General features: G+C 30.0%; 3 protein-coding genes across 5 annotated transcripts in view; all 3 read right to left on the reverse strand.

Moving 5' to 3' along the window:
- LOC123009722 overlaps nucleotides 1-1,071 on the reverse strand; it is a 9,004-nt gene extending 7,933 nt beyond the window's left edge. The window contains exon 1 of the mRNA XM_044406211.1: nucleotides 656-1,071. Within this exon, the coding sequence (XP_044262146.1) occupies nucleotides 656-998 (343 nt within the window). The 5' untranslated portion in view covers nucleotides 999-1,071. The remainder of the gene's footprint in view (nucleotides 1-655) is intronic.
- A 656-nt stretch (nucleotides 1,072-1,727) lies between these two features.
- Nucleotides 1,728-3,688, reverse strand: LOC123015652 (reticulocyte-binding protein 2 homolog a-like). 3 transcript variants are annotated; one of them, XM_044415521.1, is made up of 6 exons: nucleotides 3,398-3,688; nucleotides 3,202-3,334; nucleotides 2,867-3,151; nucleotides 2,636-2,821; nucleotides 2,354-2,585; nucleotides 1,728-2,297 (listed from the first exon to the last, which is right to left on the reverse strand). In XM_044415521.1, exons 1-6 carry the CDS (start codon nucleotides 3,680-3,682, stop codon nucleotides 1,802-1,804), a joined length of 1,617 nt encoding a protein of 538 aa, XP_044271456.1. In that variant the 5' UTR covers nucleotides 3,683-3,688; the 3' UTR covers nucleotides 1,728-1,801. The 3 variants fall into 3 exon arrangements, 2 of the variants coding, with proteins under 2 accessions (XP_044271456.1, XP_044271455.1); XR_006413396.1 differs by having other exon boundaries at nucleotides 2,867-3,129; nucleotides 3,179-3,688; XM_044415520.1 differs by having other exon boundaries at nucleotides 3,202-3,688.
- Nucleotides 3,689-13,836: 10,148 nt separating this feature from the next.
- Nucleotides 13,837-21,779, reverse strand: part of LOC123015655 (5-hydroxytryptamine receptor 1) — a 28,635-nt gene continuing 20,692 nt past the window's right edge. Inside the window, exons 3-4 of the mRNA XM_044415526.1 lie at nucleotides 19,498-20,519; nucleotides 13,837-15,448 (exon numbers count right to left, since the gene is read on the reverse strand). Of these exons, the coding sequence (XP_044271461.1) occupies nucleotides 14,831-15,448; nucleotides 19,498-20,418 (1,539 nt within the window). The 5' untranslated portion in view covers nucleotides 20,419-20,519 and the 3' untranslated portion in view covers nucleotides 13,837-14,830. The remainder of the gene's footprint in view (nucleotides 15,449-19,497; nucleotides 20,520-21,779) is intronic.

A 21,779-nucleotide genomic window follows, 5' to 3' on the forward strand; every position in this document is an offset into this window, starting at 1 on the left:
TTTTTTATATTACTTTAATTTATATTAATTATTATTTGGTGGAGGCAAATGATTAAAAATAAAACCGCTTGGTTCCATACTTTATATTCACCCTGTATAAATTTTGTTTTATTTGTAATAAAATAAAAGACATTTCTCCAATTTTCACCTTGATATGATGATTTGTGACGATATTACAAATTTTTCAAACATGACATTCTAAATTTGGATTTTCTTCCAGTTTGTTAAATTGATCACAATGTTAAGCACGTTTTGTTATTGAATAAAAATTATTCTTGGAACATTATAATTTAAGAGATTTAGAAGTGCCAACGATCGCATTTCAAAGGATACTTTCATGAACCCTATTTATTTTTTATTTAATAAGAAATTAGAGTAATTTTAAATCATACATACATTATAGGACAAATGTTCTTCTGTTTCAGGTTAACTATGATGATATAATTTATATACAAACGTCACAAAATATTTATTATTGTAACATACTCCTAATAATTAATTGATTTTGCATTTGTTTTACAACAAACTTAAACATTCAAGTTATTTTAAGCATCTTTATGTTTACATTTTGACTTTTTGAAAATTATTCATTGCTAAATCATAAACAAGAAATTAGTAATACCTAAACTTATTACATGATAAATATTTGTTTTACCTTCAATCACCTCAAAGATTAAAGCTCCACCAATGGTATAAAATATAAGTACAATAGTCAAAAACATGTGCGTAAACCATTTTTGACTCCACACTTTAAGTTTCTTGTATAACCAATAAGCACACTTTTCACCAAACCCTAACCCCGACTTTGTAAAATCTCTTATTCCATCGATTCCTTCGTAAAAAATTGATTGTTTTCTTGAAAAGTTTTGCGGAGTGGAACTGGTTGAGTATTGGGTCCATTGGTCTTTTATTGGTGGAGGTATGATTAAGGTAGGTCTTGCACGACTAAAGTCCACTTGTTTATGCGGTGTTTTTAAAATATCACTCGCAGATTCCATCACAACACATCTTATCAGAATCGATCAAAAGTTGGCACGATGTGAACTAGCATAGCGCACAGTTTGCACTCTGTTGGTTGTGACGCCGTTTGTTTTCTACTGTCTTATAAATATTTCCGACGCCAGTGATGAGATCCGATGGTTTACACAGAATTTTCTGACTAAAGTAATTAAACAGGCAAAATTATTTAAAAATAAAGCTGTTTAGGTCAAACTTTTATACCTAATTGTCTTCAAAACGAAACGACAGAATATTTTCCTTTGTGTTGTACAATAATCAAGAATATTTCATTGCAATTTTCTAAAGTAATTTTTTGTGAAAATTGTTTCATGTAAATTTTGTCTGTATAAAATTTATTATTCACGGAGTTATTTATGCGCATTAAAATATTATAGGGCATTAAATCAAAGAAGCATAACAGATATGGGTTCATGTTGTTTAAATAATGTCGATATAAATTTAGATTTTTACGAGCTAAAATCTCCTAGACAACATATAATCATTTACTTATTTTACATCATCTTTTCTGTCAACTGTTTATAAATACCAACAATGTGCTAATTTCTGTAGTAAGTTAATTGACTTCATAGTCACTATCCATAAAATCCGTGACATCTTTTAATCGTAATAACAATGACGTGTACCTACTATATTTTAAAAATAATTACGAATTCTACCATCTACATTATACTAAATACAATTACTAAAAATAAAATCTGATTCAGTGATCTATTTTTATTGTCGGTGTTCTGGCAACATGAAAAGCTGTGTTTGACTTCCAACCGACAGATAGAGCTCAAAGCTACTTTTTCTTTTTTATGCTCTTTTTACTTCCAGCCTTCTTTTTTTGCTTAGGCTTGACCCAATGTTCAAAAATAGAATGGAAAAAGTTGTCATCGGTAGCTTCCTTTAGTGGAAATAGCATACGACGGTTTTCTTCGGCTCTTCTGAGCTCTTCTTCTAGCCGTTCTTGTTCACGTCTTTGTCGAAGCAAATCAGCTTTTTCCTCCTTTGTTAATTTCTTCTTTTTTTGTTTGGCATTTTTCTTTGCCTTTCTTTTTAATTTATCTTTCTTTTTCTTACGCTTGTCTTGTTTACTTTTAGTTTTTTTAGTTGGTTTCTTTTTCTTTTTCTCTTTTTTCTTTTTTTTCTTTCTTTCTTTTTTTAATTTTGGCTTTTTTAGTTCCTCTTTCAACACTTTGGGAACATTCCATTGAGTATTGATATTCTGTGTAATTGAAGTGAAATTATTAATCAATGCTAGTTGAATAACTGTGTATTGAAAATTTTCATAAAAGCTAAAAAAATATAAAAATAAACCAACCGAAAATACAGTAAACAAATTTCCACCTACTAATCATGTACAAATTGTTTAATTGCAAATAAAGCACAACCATTAATCATTAAATTTTTTTCCAAATCTTGAATGTAATCATTATGTTCATCCAAATAATTTGTCCATTCATCTATTATAGTATTATGAGGAACTAAGTTTTGTGAACTGGATGTTCTAAAATAATTTCTTTGCGTCGAACAAGTCTTAGAAAATTGTTCAGAAGAGAAAGACGAACGTTTCCATAGAAAATCTAAATACTAGCTTTTATTAAGAAACCAATATTTTGCGTAATTTTTTTACCCGGTTTGTCTGAAGGTAAACCGTCTTCATCTGGAACAGAATAAAATGATGATGACGATGAAGAAGACAAAAATCTTTCAGGAGTATCATTGTTCGGTTGATAAAAATTGACAGAATCCTCGCATCCACACAAATAATTTTTTGAGTCGTTTTCGTTAAGCCAACTGTTGTCAAGTGAATATTCGTCTAAAATTTTTTTTAAACATGTATGAAACACACTAATAAATTTACATTTAAAACATTTAGGAGCAGGTTTAAGTAACTTAAAAATTTCAGTGTTCTCGTCAATACCAATCGCAACATAACTTTCTCCATTTGATGTTAATAAAATACTTGAATTTTGTCCGCTTTGTGAAGGAAAACTAATTTCTTCTTCTTCTCCTTCTTGTAAAGAAGTCAACAAATTCTCCGGTGTCGGCAGAAATTTACATCCAGCTTGAACTTTTTCATTAGCAATACACACCGCTTCATTAAAAATCTGAAAAAACTGCTTCCTGGAAAGATTTCTTTGTGGATCTAAACAAAACAATCAAAATCTCTAACTTATTAAATAGTTGAAAATAAACCTCGTATCAAGTCAAGAACGAAGAGAATCCATTCGATAATAATTTTTTGATAATGTTCAGGAAAATGATATTCGTCTTGTAATTTCCAAAGACAGTCGGTGAGAAGGTCCAAAAACCAAAACTGTGCAGTATTCTGCGTGTAATTTTGACATGAAAAATACACACTCAAGATTTCAATACAGCTTTTAATACCAACCTCGCGGATATAGGGAAATTTGAAATTATCTAATTTAGGAAAAGGATACACTATAGGACTGATAATATGCGAGAAGGAGAATTGGGCAGCTGGAGTTGTAGGAGGAACGGTAAAAGGCAAACTGCGTTCGGAGGATTCTCCACTTGAAGCATGCGATAGTGGTAAAGAAGGCAAATTTATAGTTATTTTACTGACATCGGTTCCTTTTGCGACTTCCAAACTATTTTGTAAAGAAGACTTTGTTGAAGCTAGTAAAGCATTTAGTGACACACTGACAACTTCCATCTTACAGTCGATATAAAATTTAGACAAATGATTACTAGATTTCATAAAAAAAAGTCATTTATAACGAAACAGGTACTCTAGAGCACATTTAAATTGTACAACAAAGAATTTTAAATTATGTTGCTAATTAAAAACTAATTATAATTAGTGTTCTAATTAAGGAAAGCTCGAGTCTAACCTGACGAAATAAAATAAAATTTTCGCGTTTATTAAAAGGAACTTGAGTTACTTCCAAATTAAAATTTGCTAAAATAAAAATTAAAACAACAGTTAAAAACAAAGAAAGTACTCCTATAACAATTATTGCTGTTTCAGAGTTTTTTGATATTTTTTTTAGTTGAGTATTAGTATTATGAATTGTTGACTACGATTTCTATATTGAATATACTCGTAGTGCAATTCGTGTTCACTGTCGTAGTGACAGCTGTCGGTATTTACTTTCTCTGCTTGAACTAACATCTCAATAGATGAGAAGTCGTGTCTCTCTTAAAGACTTGTTTTAAATCGAAATAATAATTTTTAGTAAAAACCTATTAAAAATAATAGCTGACTGTTAAAATTCTAATTATGCCCTTAATTAGCGGCGCATATTAAAGAATAACTCATTAGTAAACAAAGGTAGTGAAAGAATTTATGCATGTATCGAGAGATCAAGATAATTTGTAATCGAGTCATCTTTGGATCCGAAAACGTATGTCTGTAAAACGTCAAATAAAATGACAAATCGAAAGGTTAAATGGCATGATCAAAAAGATAATGATTTTAATAACTAAATTTATGATCTACCTTTAAAAAATAATGGTAATATTATCAATTATCATTATTACCTATGCGCCGGCGACTAATTCCAACCCATTTTGCCGTTTCACTTTTTAACTTGTCATTTTATTTGACGTTTTACATGCAGTTAGTTCAAAAACAGACATACGTTTTCCGATCCAAAGATGACTCGACTACAAATTACCTTGATCTTTCGGTACAAATCGAAAAAAATACCTTTACAAAAAAATATAATTCAATTAATTTTCACTCTAATATTATAGACAGAGTTGTGTTTAAAAGTTGCAATCAAATAAGAAGAAAAAAATAAAATTTTCTTTCCACTGAGTCAGAATAATAAAGTTTTAACTACAGATTTGCTCGTTTCAAGTTAAGCTAAAAATGTTTTCGCGTAAAATCAAAGATATTTTTTTTTCCTCTTGTAAACTCAATCCGGGGAGATACTGTTAATTTCTCCTTATAATTTCTTGCATTTGCAGTTGTGTTGTTTGTAATCAATTTTTCGTTGCTTTATGTATTACTTCTTTATATATGTTAGCTTACTCGTCTATTTCGTTATCTTTTATAGGTTTTGATATGTGAGAAAATAAATTTTGTTATTATTATTATTATGTTATATTACAAGTGAGTGTCAAATAAAAAGATGTAGCTAATATTATTCTACGTATAAATCATAGTGGCATCGCCGAACATTTTAGCATCAACAATCGTAATAATAGAACAATTAGGAAAGTAAAAATCATCAATCTTAACAGATCACGGAATGAAAATCGAACATCAATTTGTTACCGACTGTTTCAGTTCATTTATTTTCCTATTCAATTGCAGAAAACAGATCGATAATTTGCGAGATACCCGTAAAAGCTCACAGCTTCAAGAATAAAGAGATGTCAATACAGCAGTCTGGAATTTCTCCTTTGTTTTATCCTAATGACTGATAAGAGTATTTTCAGAAAAGAGCACCCAGAATAAACTTCATACAAAAAACGAATTAAAACAAAAACGAAATTTTCATCAACAGTAATTACATATTGTGATAATAATTTTTTGATAATTTTAACTAGATGCACGAATGTTTTTTGTTATAGAAATGGACAAAGTCCACGAGTAGGATTTTTTAATAGCAACAAAGATGAGTGCTAATCTGGTTAAAATTATAACAAAAAAGTATTGTCACAAATGTAATTTAACGTGATTCTTTTTTAAATCAAGTACATTTGTGAAAAAATAGTCGCTGTAATTGCCTAGCTGTAAATTGATCAATGTTATTGGTTCTCATTATGATTGGCTGACAAAACCGGTTAAAAAATCTCGATAATTCGCTCAAAAAAATTAGCGCTCTTCTTTCCCATTTGTCAGGTTTTTATTCTTTTTTTTTAATGTACTTTAAGCTTGCTTGTGGTATATATAAACACGTTGTCGAGTTTTCAATCGATATCAAGCGAAACATGAGCCGTAATATAATAAATGCGTTAATGGCGAAATTAAGACAATATTGAAAGATTCATTTTTTAGAACAAAAATTTGTGTATATTTTTTTCTACAGGTTAATAATTAGAAGTAATATTTAAAATTGTCGTGACCCATAACCCAAACCAATATTTCACAAACAAGTGGTGTTTCAGATATTATACATAATCGAATAAAGCACAGCAGCGCACGAAACACTGCAATTGTGAACTATATCTTAAGAACGAATTTAATCTCATTCAACACACAACCACCAGCAAAATCGATAAGTAATTTATATAGCTAGAATATACAATGGTCTAGTTCATTCCACCGTCGTTATGGAGCTTTCTAGCTTTTGGAAGTCGTCTGAAAATTACACTTTGATGGATTAAACCATTTTGCACAATATTCGTATTGGCCAAATTTACAAGAAAATTTGAGTTGCTATCAGTTCAAAAAATTGTCACCTGTAACACCCGTACCCACGAGTAATTAATAATATTCCAATGGTAATATTATTGTTGCTAAAAAAAACAGAAGCCGCCAAACAATAAATGCTCCATGAAATAGAACTGCGCGTCACAAGTCCTTATCTGAGCTTTAGACAGGCTCACCAAAGAAATTTAGACTTGAAACATCTACGTATATACGACACAGTTTGATTGATGAATTGATGATGAATGGCTGTAACGAAAGATCGAAAATACCTTGCAAGTAGGCAATTTATAAATATAACTAAAGTTTAAGTAAAAATATTGAGAAATAGAATTACTTTGTACCATCATCTCAGGTTTTATAAAAATACTATTTTGAGACTCAAAATGTAAAGTTCAATGAAATTCGTTATGACAGACAATTGCTTCGCTACTTTTGGTCTAATTGAATGAAGTAAACAAATGGTAAAGTGTGCGGGCGTTAGAAGCACGTTCGTACAGTTAGATAACTACCTCCGACCACAGTTTTAGGCAAAGGAGCAAGTTTGTAGCGTATAATGCAAATATTATGTCTAGTTATGCGGTTTGTCTTGGAAATAATGGGAGTAAGAGAGCAAATGGCGGACACGGAAACTGACTTAAAAAAATCAAATTACGTCAAGCGAGAAGTTATTAGACCTCCTATGTTTTTAATACTTTTAATAAAATGTCGTCTATCATTAACTGCACGAAACAGATTTTTTCTTCACTAGTTACTTACATTTATGCACTTATGTTTATTCAGATGATACATAAAAAACACGCAATAATTACATACAGAGTGTCCCAGCGAGTTGAAAAAGTTCATTAGTGACCTTTAAATAGTAAAATTTTTAAAAAATGTGTAGGACGTTGATAGATACTTATCTAGTGCATCACCTAACATAATTTTCAACTATATAGCATGTCCCAAAAATAAGTTAGAGTTCATAGAAACCAAAAAGGATATCGATGGAAGGGATGCGCAAAGACGAAAACTCGTCACGGACGTAAATATAGGGGAGTGTAGTGGCGTGTATTCGCACTTTTTTATTTTTTTTTTTATTCGAGGAAAACAAATAATCCACATACTGTAATGAAAATATTTTATTACTTTATTAATAAATAACATTTTTTAAGGCATTTGTTCTTTTACAAATTGCAATACTCAGTAACCATTTGAGAAAGATATTAGAATTTGTTCAACAAGGTTCAAATTATTATTAAAATAAAGTCCATTTCCAAACCACAAGTCTTTAATCACTATTTGCAGTGTACAAGTTGAGCTGCAGACATACCTATATTTTTTTACATAATACATTATATTGTAGTACAATGAAAAAAATTAATTTTAAATTTTAAAATAGTTATCAAAATGTAGGTATACCTACCATTGCATAAACATTAACTATAAGAATAGTAAATATATTTTATTAGTTTTATAGTAAAAAATTCCATTTTGACTTACGAGTATAAAGTGACAATTTGAAATTACTAAGGCCTAAGGCCCATCAGTTATATAAAAATATTAATCGCCTGTAATTCTGATTTAAACCCATAACAACAATTTTTGCAAAAATCGTTATGGGCTTAAATCAGGATTAAAGGATTATTTTTTTATAGAATATTGAGCCAACTAAAATACATAAGTAGTAAAAAAACTTGTAGAAAAAGTATTTTTTGGCATCCTTTGATAATTTTGTTTTGTCCTAACAAAACTTTGTTTAATACTACCTCCATACTATCTAAAAAATGGTTGCATAAAGTCAAGTTTTGTTTTTCAACGTAGATTTATCACGAAGATGGAATCAGGGAAAGAAAATTTCACGGCTGCAACGCGTGCGCTCAATTAAAAGTGGTTTGTTTGTGTTTTAAGTGTTTTATTTTTTAGTAAATGAAGCATTTTACATTCGTATTTTCGTATTTTGAAATAATCGTGGAGCATCGTATGAATTTTTTATATTTAATATCTCAGTCAATAAATATACGAAAAAAAATGCAACTCTACAATTCCCTTTTTACCACAGAATGGTTTTGTGTTACGCCACTGCTCAAGTTTCCCCACTACACCGAGTACGCATTGGCTCCGCCTATCGATATCCTTCTTGGAGTCTATGAACTTTACGATACAAACTTGTGTTTTTTTAAATAAAAAAAAACTGTATGTTTCTTGGCATTTTTGGATGTAGCCTTTTAAAACAATGTTTTTACGCTAAACTTTTATTAGTCGATTTCGCTGAATTTTAGAAATAAGACGTTTTTTTAACAAAAAAATGCACTTTTAAAAAATTATTACACAAAAACTAAGACAGTTAGAACATTTATTTTACTTCTGCAAAGAAAAAAGTACAGAATTTAAAGCTGTAGCAATTTTTTAGTGTTTTGCATTTGTTAAGATTAAAAAATGAAAAAGTTTGTTAAAAGTTAAATAACTTAAAAAAATTTAATTAAACACCCTATTTTTTATTTTTGCATCTAATAGATTTATAAATGTCTGAAATTGATAAATGAAGAAGATATTTACAGAGAAAATATATTCTTACATTTTCTTCAAGAAAATCACGGCGCAATATTCCTGAGACTTAATAAAGATACATAATTACTTTAAAAAGTAAAAGAAAAATTATCCGATTTGCCTTCAAGTCGATCTTCAACATTTCCAAGTTTAAACATAACTATAATCTGAGGTAAAGCGAAATTATTTGATAATAGATGCAAGTTTATAAACTTGTGTTTTATGTTATAATACTCTTAATCATTATCATCATGGTGAAGCAGAGTATTTGTAACAGATTAGACTTGCACACGAGCTTTACTTTACTTAACATTAATGCATGATGATATCTACTTTCGAATACATAATTGTATTGATTTTAATCGAAAGATGTTGAATTTGTTATTTGAAAAGTTTACTTCTCTTTCTAATCGGATGTTGTGAGTGCCATGTAAAATGAAACTTTAATGTAACGGAAACATGAAAACTTATTAGAGTAATATTGATTTCATCGCTTTTATAACTTGACAATCGAACCTAATACGGCTTTAATTTTTTGTTTAAGTATGAGAAGATTGAATTCTTTTAGCACCATAAACACAATATGTAAGCAAAGTTAAATATCCTTTGACACGACTTACATACATATATATTATATTCGCATACCAATTCGAATATAATCGTAATAATTGGTTCCTTTGCAATTACCTACATTATAGTCATAAAACAAACTTTTGGCATGTTTTTAGATGTGTCCTCAACCATCTCCATAATCCCATAGGTAATAACAACCAAGTCAACTTTCAACATGAATAATTAATCCTAATATTAGATGCTTTTAGCCCAGTTCTAAGAGCTCTGCACATTTTAAATTCTATCCGCTTCGCATATTCCTAAAATTGCAACAAGGTGATAGTAGGGTGGTAAATAATTGAATTTTATATAACTAGAAAACTACAAGAAAAATATTATGTACATTAAGAATAATTAGTTAATTACATACAAATACATGCATTTTCGAGTTTGTTTCTTTTTCAATCTACAATTTCTTTTTACACTTTGAACAACATTCCTTTAGGTCAAGAGCAACATCTACCGTAAAACTAAAATAAAGCCAATCATCAGGATTTTACTGAAGCGTTTACATAATAATGTCGTTTATAAAAAAATTCCACATAGATTTACTTACTTACCTTCGACTTCCATAACAGTCCTGAATGTTTGTAGCAGCTTATAAATCCTAGAAGGGTTGAAAGTGTGCCGATAAATCTTATTTAGTGCCAACAAGACATCAACAATTGATTTCACATTAGTCACACCTAAAATATACTCGCTTTTTTCCTTAATGGCTTTAATAATTTCAAATTATAACCCATAATCAAATTAATTTACTAAATATCAAAAGCTGAAAAATATAAATTAGGTTGCCACTTTCCCGGCGCATCCACCAAAAATCAATAAACTGCAAAAAAAAAATGTGTAAAAATATTGTTTGTAAAAATTATAGATACAAACCACCTTGTCATAAAACAACTGCAACATTTGGTACAAACATTCCTAATCTCAAGAGAATAAGAAAGCACAAGCAGATCCTCATATTTACATCTACGTAAACAGAGTGATTTTGAGATAAATTCAAATTTTAACAGGCAATATTTTTTCAAAAATTAATCTGTAAAAGGGTGAAACGGGGTCTAAATTTTTAAACAAATATAGTAACACAAAATTTAAAAGAGATTTTTTTATAAGTAAAAACTTATTCACTATCTTATAAAGAAAGTAAAACGAGGTGTACACGTTTACACAAAAATAGAAACATGAAATTTAAAAGATGTTTTCTTAGAGGGAGTAGAGGTGCACCAAAACCAAAATTATTCGAAAATCTTCAAAAATTTATTGAAAATGTTAGGAAGGTAAATATAGACAAGAATTTGTGCATTGATTTACTAATAGGTAAAATTAGAAAATGTATTCGAAGATTCCTAATATTTGTTGTTCCTTTCCCTTAATATGAAGTTACGAGGTTGTTTTCAGACACTTCACTGTCCCACTTTGAAACTTCACGGAGACACCAGTCGTTAATTATTTAAATAACAATGTTGCGCCATTTATAATTATCTTTAAGAGGATTCTAACATTGTCTGGAGAGCCATTTTAATTAATGTGAAAAAAAAATAAAACTTTTTAGCCTTACGACTTACATCGACACAGCTTGTAACTTATTAAAACTCTCTCCTTACCACTTTGAAACAAACATAATATATGTGAAAACCTTGTTTGATTACAAACCAAGATTTTTTATTTTTTTTATTCAGATCATTAAATTTGCGTGAAGAACGCACAAGTTTAAAAGCTCCCAGAAGTTTGTTTGTAACTTTTAAGAATTTTATACCTGTAAAAGCTCATATAAAAGAAACTTTGCCAACGTCTATGTTCGCTACTAAAAATTCGAATTTAAGAAAATTTTATTACCTTGCTTTAAACAATACATTTTTTATTGATAACTCGTAATTACTCATGCTATTTAAATTGTTAAATTAAATCTAAATTAAAAAAAAAAACCTTTTTTTATACCTATGTATGTACATACTATATCTGCACGGTATTGTTTGTTATAGTTCAGAGTAATCGTATTACAAGCTGATTTTATATCGGAAATCTAACCACTTGGACCTCACATTACGAATTGAATCTTAAATTTTGAGAAACCTCGTGTTATTTAGTACAAAACGTAATTACCGTTTTGTTCCACACAAGACCATTGAGTCTCGTACTGAGATTTCGACATTCAAAAAAATCCCTTCAATTCTCCTTTCATCGTTGCAGAAGAAAATAAAGAGTAGTTTGATTTCCCACGTGCCGTTGGCAATTCACAAAGCTCGAGAATATCCGAAAAGTGAGGAAAAACACCTGACTTCGACTTGTGAATTAAGCAAATTGGTCCGATTCGTATGAATAGCAAGCTGGGATTAACCCTTGAGAGAGAAAAAAACCGATCCGTACTTTTATATTATTTATTTTATAAATGTTTGATCTTTTAATACAGTCCTAGATATAATCCAGTGGTGAGGAACTGAATTATTACATTAAAAAAAAGAAAGAAAATCCTACCCTGTTTTTTTAACATTCATTAGCCATCACGCCTTAGAATCTCAACAATAAAAAAAATTCGAAACCTATGTAAGTACGTGTCAAAATTTACTAAAGAAGAATATTTACAAAAATAATTTGTAGTAAAAATTGACACGCGACGAGTGTACCAACCAACCAAATAAAAAGTTTAAAGTCATCCTACATTTCTTTTTACATTTAATACTCTATAATTATTGCTATACATTTATTACCAGTTTGTCACTAGGATATAAAATTGATAATTTAAAGACCAATTTTATATAGACCACGGCCAAACTTATAATTTTGATTAAAGTACACTCGCTGCATTAAACATTATAGATAAGTCTACCTTAAACCTATATCGACAGCCTTGAAGTTTTACGTTTGAAACGCAATTAAGTATAGTATAAAAAAGCATAAAAATTGACTAGAAGAGGAACAGATAAAGCTTTATAGTATATTTGGTTTAAACCTTATTATTATAGTCGATTGTCTCTTATAGTTATTTAACCACAAATTTACTGCTAAATTTAATACACTTTTGAAAGTTTTATATACAGTCATGACTAGCCTTACCACAAAATATTCCCAAAATGTCATTCTTTGTATTTTAGTCTTTAAAACATATAAACAAAATTGTACGAGACATTTAACTGCCATAATTAAGGTTTACTCGTATGTCTCAACTGTTTCTTACATCAAACATTTCCAGTATTTTGTGGTATTTGAGCAAAGGGCCCACAGCGTTAAGTTTCAAAGTTTGATGTTTAAAAATTGCATCTAAATATGGGCAGACACACTTTTCTCATTGTTAAATACAAAGTGGATACGGATCTCTTGCTATATTTTACTGAATGCTTCGCGAATAAACTAAATGAAAACAACGTTACTGAAAATACACGTATTAACTAAAAAAGTAAAAAACTTTGATTAATTGCTTCATTTGATAATTGGAAAATTTTGTTTTGTGCGTATTTCGTGAATTGCTGTTGCATTAATACCTACTAATCGTTCAATATGACCTTTTCCTCTCCAAAATGTTTTTGTTGGTTATCAACATATTTTATTGTTAACTTTAAAAAAAAAAAAAACGACAAATTTTTTGGTGTAATCGTCGTTTCTTGACCCTTTGACCTGACCGCAATGAATAATCGGCAGCAATGATTAATGATTTAGTTCGTGACAGCATATATGCGTGCGGTTTCGCTATATTTATATTCATCTTTTTTAGTAAAATCATATCGATCCTAGTTTTCTCAGTGCTTAATTTGCATTTGCAAATATAACATTATTTTTGATAAATTTAAAAGTAAATACTGTTTAAAAGCGTTATTTTTTAAATGTGTATTGCAGAACGTTGATCTAATAGGTTTAAACAAGACATTCGAAGTGTTTTTGTTCGCATTCTCCGGTACGAAACAAGAAATTTATGGACTTATCATTTCCATGATGTTTTCTCATATAAAGGAATTCAATAAAATGGAAAAGTCTCGAGCCAATACGAGTATTTGGAGCAAAACTCTTCTGTAAATCAAATCAGAAACCGGTAAAAAATCCAATTTCTGGACGATGACGGTGGATCTTGTTGGTGGTTTTTGCTAGGGCAAAAACAATCAGATAATACAAATTAATGTTTTAAATACAGGTTGCCTCAGAACTCGCGCTACAGAAAAAAAAATGTTTAAAAAATTCTCTCTCAAAAAATGTTTACATTAATTTTGTGACATTCGATATTTATTTATATCTATGTAATGATCTTATATATGTTTTTTTTTATAATTATTTAATAAAGGTACAAAAGGTTTGCTAATAAAAGCCACAAATAACATTAAACAGGGTTACAATTTAGAATACAGCTTCCTTGTTTCCTCTTCTAATAGCCCTATAGCAAAAAAATTAGGATAATTATTTTTCTAAGAGCAATAAATGTCAAAGTGCAAAATTCAGACTCTCATAACGTTGAAATTTGTATAGATAAAATTTTTGTAATATTTTTTCCATGTTCCTGGTATCTCACCTTACATGGAATTTTTCTCTGGGGCGCGAGTTCTGGCACATTCTGTATATATAAAATTAAAATTAGACAAAAATGAGTAAGAATTTGATGGTGGAGTAAAGTAAGAGGTTTAAATAGTTCTACAAAGGAAGGTCATAATATAATAGACCATTTACAAACACAAAAGGGTCGAGAAAGAGCTTTCTTCCTGACGGAATTTAATAAAACTTTTCGATGAATTGCATCGAAATCCCACATTGCAATAAGATTTTACTGAGTTAACAGAAATCAATTAATAAAAAGAATTCAAATTTCTTTATATTGAAATCATATATTCAATAAACTCTATAGTCGAAGTTTTATTTACAGATGCTTTCGCACTCTGCTTAAATTTTTTACGTAGCAAATTATCATTTATGATAAAAAATCACTCTAAACAGAATAATTTCATGACGATAATGAACGCTTAAACCTAGAGACACAAAAATTGATAATGTTAAAAACACACATACTCGTAGTTTTGTACTTTTGTGTTATTTTTAACATTTTCCAACATACATTCATCCTCCAAGCCAGATTTTAATAATTCAACGAAAACAAAAGCTCGTTTAGTATGGAAGTCAGCGGAAACACGACTGATGTTTTTAACAACCATTATTCACACTTAAAAAAAATAAAGTTGATGCAGCCTAAATCAATCAAAATTTTTCAATTTTTTTAGTCATAAAAAATTATGCCAAACCAAATTGTGTTTGCGTTCTGCTAGAAATATCACTATTTTTAGCATGGAAAAGCAGACGCTCCTTCACAAAGTTTTTAATAAAAAAAAATCTTCCGACTTGTTAATATTAATCGCTAGATCATAGAAACGATTCGTGTGCTGCATTAATTTCTGGAGTCTTGACATCGTCTCCTTCAGCTTCAATATATTCGACTCCCTCTTCGTAATCTAAATGGCATCTAGTGGAAACATGATGATCGGGATCTCCATATTGGCTGTGGTAAAACTCTTCTCTCATCATATGGTTTAAACTTCCACATCGAAAATAAAGAATAGCTTGGAAAGGCTTCCGGAAGTCCCGATTTAGTGTCGCGTAAATAATTGGATTAAATAAACTATTAGCATAACCTAACCACAAGAAAAGACTTCCCAAAGTCTTTAGCATATGAGTAGTTTTTAAAAACGGCCTTACTAAAGCCAACACAAAAAACGGCAACCAACAAATCGTAAAAGCACTCATAATGATCCCTAAAGTGGTGCTGGCTTTCCGTTCCTTCGCCAGTTGAAAGCGAAGCTTCTTTTGATTTGAAGAGTTGGTGTTCGGCGAGGACTTCATCGATGCCAGAAGGCTGGACTTTTGTTGTTTATCTTTGGTGGTTTGTTTGATCGGTGCTTTGTTACTCAGCATAGGACACTGAGACTCGTTGCTGTGTCGAGATTTAAAACAACGACCTAAGCTGCTCTTGTCCAGACTGCACTGTAATCAAAAGAAATAAGAGTCAAAAAGCAGCACTAAAGCCTCCAGTTTTACTGCTCTGCTACAATAATAATTACAACGCCGGTAATAACTGCAAAAAATACGAGCTCGTAATTTTGCCGACCGCTCGTATCGCCAGCCTATTTGAATTTTTAACGGTCCTCGTAATAAAGTTTATGAAATCAATTTTCTCGTTGAAGCTTACACCGATTAAACCCCGCTGCTGAAAAATGGAAACTGTAAATAAAACCCCAGTTAAGAATACACGAGTCTAATAATAATTAATCCATTTCGGGTTCCTACAATTTCAATATTGTTCCGTTTTTATTGTTACAAATTTAAACAGGTGATAGGATATTCAATTCTAAGACAAAAGTTTCCTATAAACATGTATCGAAAAATGCTTGGTAAGGGAGCTACACCCCCTGGAAGGGGCTAATATGTTTTTGCTAATATTTCAGAAACCATTTAAGATAAAATTACAAAATTTGGTACAGATGATAATCTTTATACACCTAAACGAATTCAAACATCAAATGTCGAAATTTCTAATCAGGGGCGTCCGAAACTGGTGGGGTTTAGGGTAAAAAAATACCCTATCTATTTTGGCTCTAGTTTCTTTATGCATTGACCAAAATGGTGGTCACTTTGAACAACTCCTTTAGATTTAGGGAAATTCATTTAATTATTGTTACTGTAATGTAATGTTAATTAGTTGAGTTTGATTAAAAAATATGAATTTCTTGCTTTTATTATTCTGTAAATTCTGATTTATTTGAATGTTGTATTGGTGTGTAACATAAATTTTAAATTAATTTTATTCAAAAACAATAAGTCGTATCGACACAAGAGAGACTTTTCTGTGATAAACTATCGAACTTAAGATTTTGTTGCTGAAAGTACCGAGAAACTAAAGCCAAAATAAATAGGGTATTTTTTTACCCTAAACTCCTCCAGTTTCGTACGCCCCTGATTAAAAAATTCGATATTTGATGTTTGAATTCATTTAGGTTATTATCTGTTCCAAATTTTGTAATTTTATCTTAAATGTTTTCTGAAATATTATCAAAAACATATTAGCTCCCTTCCAGGGGGTGTAGCTCCCTTACCAAGCATTTTTCGATACATGTTTATAGGAAACTTTTGTCTTAGAATTGAATATACCTGTTTAAATTTGTAACAATAAAAACGGAACACCCTGTATAAATTTATACCAATACATTAGATTTACCCATCAGAAATTGAAAAGAAATTTTTAAATAGTCAATAGATTCTGTGCTTTATAAAAATATACACTAAAAAATAAATAATAATAACTGCGTGTTTCTTGTAAACAATAAATTTTTATTATGAAATAATAAAACATGAATGTAACCGACTAAAATTCCAAATCACCAAAATGTATTCTCTTAATAGAGATTTTTCCTTTGAGAGTTGTAAGTAGATTTAATCTTATAAGCGTAAACCACGCTTTTTAGAATTCGCATTTCCATCCGGCGCAAGCTTCTACTCAACGGACATGAGACATAAGATTAGAATCGTAATTAGATAATTTATACCGATGTAAGATGTAAGGTGAACAGATTAACAAAATACGTAATTTATTGCCACCGAAAATTTTATGTGTATATAAATACAAAGCAAAAACCGAATAAAATTCCCTTAGCATTTTACATAGTGTTCTTGTTCAGTAAATAAGGAGTTGAAAGCTCCACAACGAGCGGTTCACCATAATTGACTATAAAAAAGTAGGACCCTCTAAAAGAAAAATTTCGCTTGTTTACCGCACATATTCATGAGTTTACGAAGACCGTTAAAAAGTTCCTGTCGAATTCAATTAAGTATACGCAATTTTTTGTGTTATTAAATCAAATGTTTCAAAAATTTAAATATGAATGTAAATTGGTTTTAAAATTTGATGCAACAGGTTCGCTGTATAAATAGAAATTCAAATTTTTAACATTAATAAACATATTTCTACGTGAAAATGGGATAGATTCTTAATGGACGCCGTAAAAATGGAAATGTAGTGCACACAAACAGCGATGTTTTTCGTTTTAACATTTGTCGGAGTAAACAACAAAATTTCTGTGATGTGATATCGACCGAAATGTCATATATTTATGTGATAATTTTAAACTAGAAACTCCACCAATAGGTAGTCAGATCAGGTCCAAAGCATGGGTATCCAGAGTAAAAGCCTATGAGTTGTTTTGTGAATGGCTTATTTCCCATTTTATATTAGAAATCCAAACGGATGAAGTCACTGGAAAATGCTAGTATAACATATAGGCTTCAGTAAGTTTTGCAATCCCAACGACCTCATTAGTTCCATTGGCAATATTTCGAAATGACCTTTAATTTCCGTGCTAACCTAGGTGTTACGTCATTCTCATAACCAGCCGAATAAAATTCCACTTTTTAAAGATTTCTAACATGCCAAGACCAAATAAGACCAAATAAGACATAATAATAATAATGAAAAATTAACTTTTTTATTATTAATGCATCAAAGCAAATAATAATTATACATAAAAAACAAAAATTAATTTCATACAAAAAAACATGAATTAAATAATTAGTAATCCAAAATCTTTAAAATTAAACCATTTTGAAAAACTTTTTTCATACGAGTAACACTGACAATACTAAATACTTTCCGATAACCACATATTTTATCGACGTCAGGTGTTTCCTGTCCTAGAATGAGAAAATTACGTAATTTTTCGACAGATAAAAAAGAATTTTTCATCAAGATTTATGACTGTAACAAATTTTAACAATATTAATACGTCAGCATATGACAAAAAAGTGGTTACGACATTATTATACTATAAGACATTTCTTATGTATTTCCTATGTTATTTTGTTCTTAAAATAAAATTTTTATTTTTCTTAATACTCCTTGCTGTCAAAATCTGGCACGGATTCAGCACGACAATAAAAAACGAAACACAAGATATTTCGAATAAAATTATGTGTCTTCAAATGTTATAAAGCATAAAAATTGTTTCGGTCGTTTCAAACAAGATTATAAAAATAAATCAAATTAAATCATTAAATCAAAGTTAAAAAAAGTCAGTCATTGATTTGAATCGTATCTGGTTATAAATTTTCATTAAATGTTCATAAAAACTGATGTTTATGTAAAAACATGTTAACCAAATAATATCTACAAAAAAAAATACAAATTACTACATTACGAGTATATGTATAGTACAGGGTTTCCTAAGTTCCTAAGTTTTAAAACCCGTGCAAAAATTAGTATTTCTAATTTATTAAAAAAGAATGTTAACGATAGAGGATTAAATACACTTTAATTTGAGGTTTTGATATTGTATAAAATTTTCAGAATATGGCAGTAAAATCTTAAAAATTAAATTTGGAAAAAAAATTTCAATTAACTGGAATCTTTGCTATATGATAACAATTCTTTGATTTTTTTCTGTGGTATTTGTGAAAATAGAATAATAAAAAACTTGATAGGTTTTGAACAATTAACGTTTTAATGCTTATTGAAAATCTGAAACTTGGAATAATTTATGGGGAGGTGTGCGGTAATTGGTGATCAATTTCTTGATATAAGAAAAAAGTCCACAATAACTCTATTGTAAAGCCTTTGCTCTATTGTCAATGCATTATTAGCAGCACATTATCCCAAACTTGGCCATAAATTACCAAAATTTCCAGTTTTCAATATTAAAATGTTAATTACTCAAAATCTATCAACTTTTACATTATTCAATTTTCACAGTTACAAAAATTTTGTCATGTAGAAAAAATTCCAATTAATTAGATTTTTTTCCAAATTTAATTTTTAGGGACATACACTACAAATTTTGAACAATATTAAAGTATCAAATTGAAGTCTATCGTTTGCACTAGCAATTTTTCTTCTTTAATCAATTAGCAATATTTCTTTTTGTCCTAAAATTTGAGGCAGCCTGTATATTACGCCAATCATCTTTAAACTAACAAAATTGATATGTAAATCAAAGTTGATTAATAAGAGAAATAAAAACTTGTAAATAAAAAGCAAAATTGCTTACCATGGTATTTGTACTAGCCGAACTAGACCTGTGATTAATTTTCGAAGGATTAGCCGGAGAAGGCGATTGACTAGAAATCTTATTTTCCGGCGGTCCTCCGCCATTCTTCACACTAATCTCTAAATAACAATGTGATTCTAGATGACTCTGAGCCCTTTTTTCTTCCATAACAATTTTCCTCGCAGCCCGAAATATTTTATAATACACCACCATCATCACAGTCAACGGTATATAAAAACTACACAAAGTCGCGTACAACTGATAACCAAAATCTTGTGAAACTAAACAAACTTCTTTATTTATATCTCCGTTTTCTTCCTTTTCGGAATGTTCATTTCCGATGATGAGAAGTGGAGGAAGCGAAATACACGCGGCGAAGCACCACACCAAGATCACCCAGAGGATCATCCTCTTCGGAGTGCGTTTGACGCCGTATTCCAGCGGTTTGGTGATGGCGTAATAACGATCCACGCTAATCATGCAGAGGTTGAGGATGGAGGCCGTGCAGCTGAGTACATCAAAAGAGACCCAGAGGTTGCAGACGACTTCTCCAAAGATCCACCGACCTTTAATCTCATAGATCATAGCCATGGGCATGACGAGGATGGCCACGCAAAGATCGCTCACGGCCAAACTCACCAGGAGGTAGTTGGAAGGGCGGCGTAGTTTTCGCACCAGACACACAGCAACACACACCAGAATATTGCCCACGATTGTTCCGACTATTATTATCACTAAGATGATCGTTATGATGATGGTTTCGGCTTGATTATATCCGGATTCTTGATACGAAGTTTCATTTGTTTCGTTAATTCCCAAATCTTGAGTTATATTGGCCGCCATACGAGATTCTATTGATTTTGAGTCATAGTCAGTGAGATCCGCTACATTCCTAACTTTTGAAACAATCGTCTCAAGCATTCAAATTTTGGAATGTTTTATTCATTTTGATGGAATTTTATCATTTATTATTTAATTTATAATTCCTGGCTTCAGCCATCGGACACAATCCTTGACGTAATCTGAAAAAAAATTCAAACTATTAGTAAAATATAATAAATAAAAACAAAAACAAACAAAACAATAGTAACTGACAATTTTTGTAGACTTGTTAGAAAAATATTGCAAACCTCCTAATCAAGACTCAATTCTGGTTAAACTGAAGCCCCCAAATAGAACTTCTCTCGCTTAATTAATAGAGAATTGAATCGGTAATTACGATACTCAAACAATTCCTGAACTATCCTTCCAAGTACTAGTGTAGTAACTCGTAACTAGTTAAGCACACTTCTACTATAAATACTGATGAGTGTTGTGGCCATCTGATACTGTCATGTATAAAGAAAGCCCACAAAATCCGGATTATATTATGTAGATGTACAATAGGTATCCTACCCAAAATACTTGCAATTAGCAACGAGGCGAAATTTGATGCTTTATCCATGTTTGTAGATTAAGAAAGGCTTTGTTTGTGAGGGTTTTTTGCAGCTTTAGTAAATATATAAAATGAAATTTTATTTTATTTTTTTATTTGCAATATTCAAAATAATACAATTCCATTATATTGTCGCAAATAAATTACAACATGCCTGTAAGCAGAATAATTGTACATTGAAAATTGAATTAAAGCGTGCTGATTGAAACAAGCAAAGTTGCAAAATTGCTCCTGCTCAATAATAATTGTAGTCGATTACTTAAGGTTCTCTATTAGTGTCTAAAAAACGTATGGAAAAATATCCAAATTTCATCCATGTGTAAAATCTGTATTTTTTTTATCTACAACAAGATCGATTTAATGTCTTCATCTGTAAATACACAGCGAGCGGCAAAATTTTGGAATAATCTTAATAAAACTAAAAATATTTTGTTTTGGCAAAAATATTTAAAAAAATAGACGATTTTCAACTAGTTTTAAAATTTCCTACTTTTTAGTTTTTGAGTAACGTCATCGACATTTTTTTATGAAAACTCCTAATTTTTTTAGCCAATTCAATAGATCTTTTAATTGTCGAAATGACAATACCGAAGTATTTAAGATTACATAAAGTTTTCGAAAAATATAATCATCCAAAAAGTGAAATAGAAAATTGATTTGATCGAGCATTATGAAAACAAATTATTTTCAGTTTTAATAAATAAGATTATTCGATAATTTTGGCGCTAGTGAGCGTAGTGATACAGGGTCGCTAAAAAGTGTGGATACAGCTAAATATTTTCAGAACGGTTTAGCAGAGCACGTTGAAATTTGGGAAACAGTTTAGTTACAGTCGATTGTTAGCCCC

Source organism: Tribolium madens, unplaced genomic scaffold (genome assembly GCF_015345945.1).
Source record: "Tribolium madens isolate multiple individuals breed KSU strain unplaced genomic scaffold, Tmad_KSU_1.1 Scaffold_19;HRSCAF=116;Tcas5.2_LG9, whole genome shotgun sequence".
Classification (NCBI taxonomy): Eukaryota; Metazoa; Arthropoda; class Insecta; order Coleoptera; family Tenebrionidae; genus Tribolium; species Tribolium madens.

Coding starts and splice junctions, on each gene's coding strand:
- LOC123015652 (XM_044415520.1), bottom strand. CDS start 3,682: ATGGAAGTTGTCAGTGTGTCACTAAATGCTTTACTAGCTTCAACAAAG. Junction 2,822..2,866: donor TGCTCCTAAATGTTTTAAAT/GTAAATTTATTA, acceptor AAAAAATTTTAG/ACGAATATTCACTTGACAAC. Junction 2,298..2,353: donor AAACAATTTGTACATGATTA/GTAGGTGGAAAT, acceptor ATATTTTTTTAG/CTTTTATGAAAATTTTCAAT.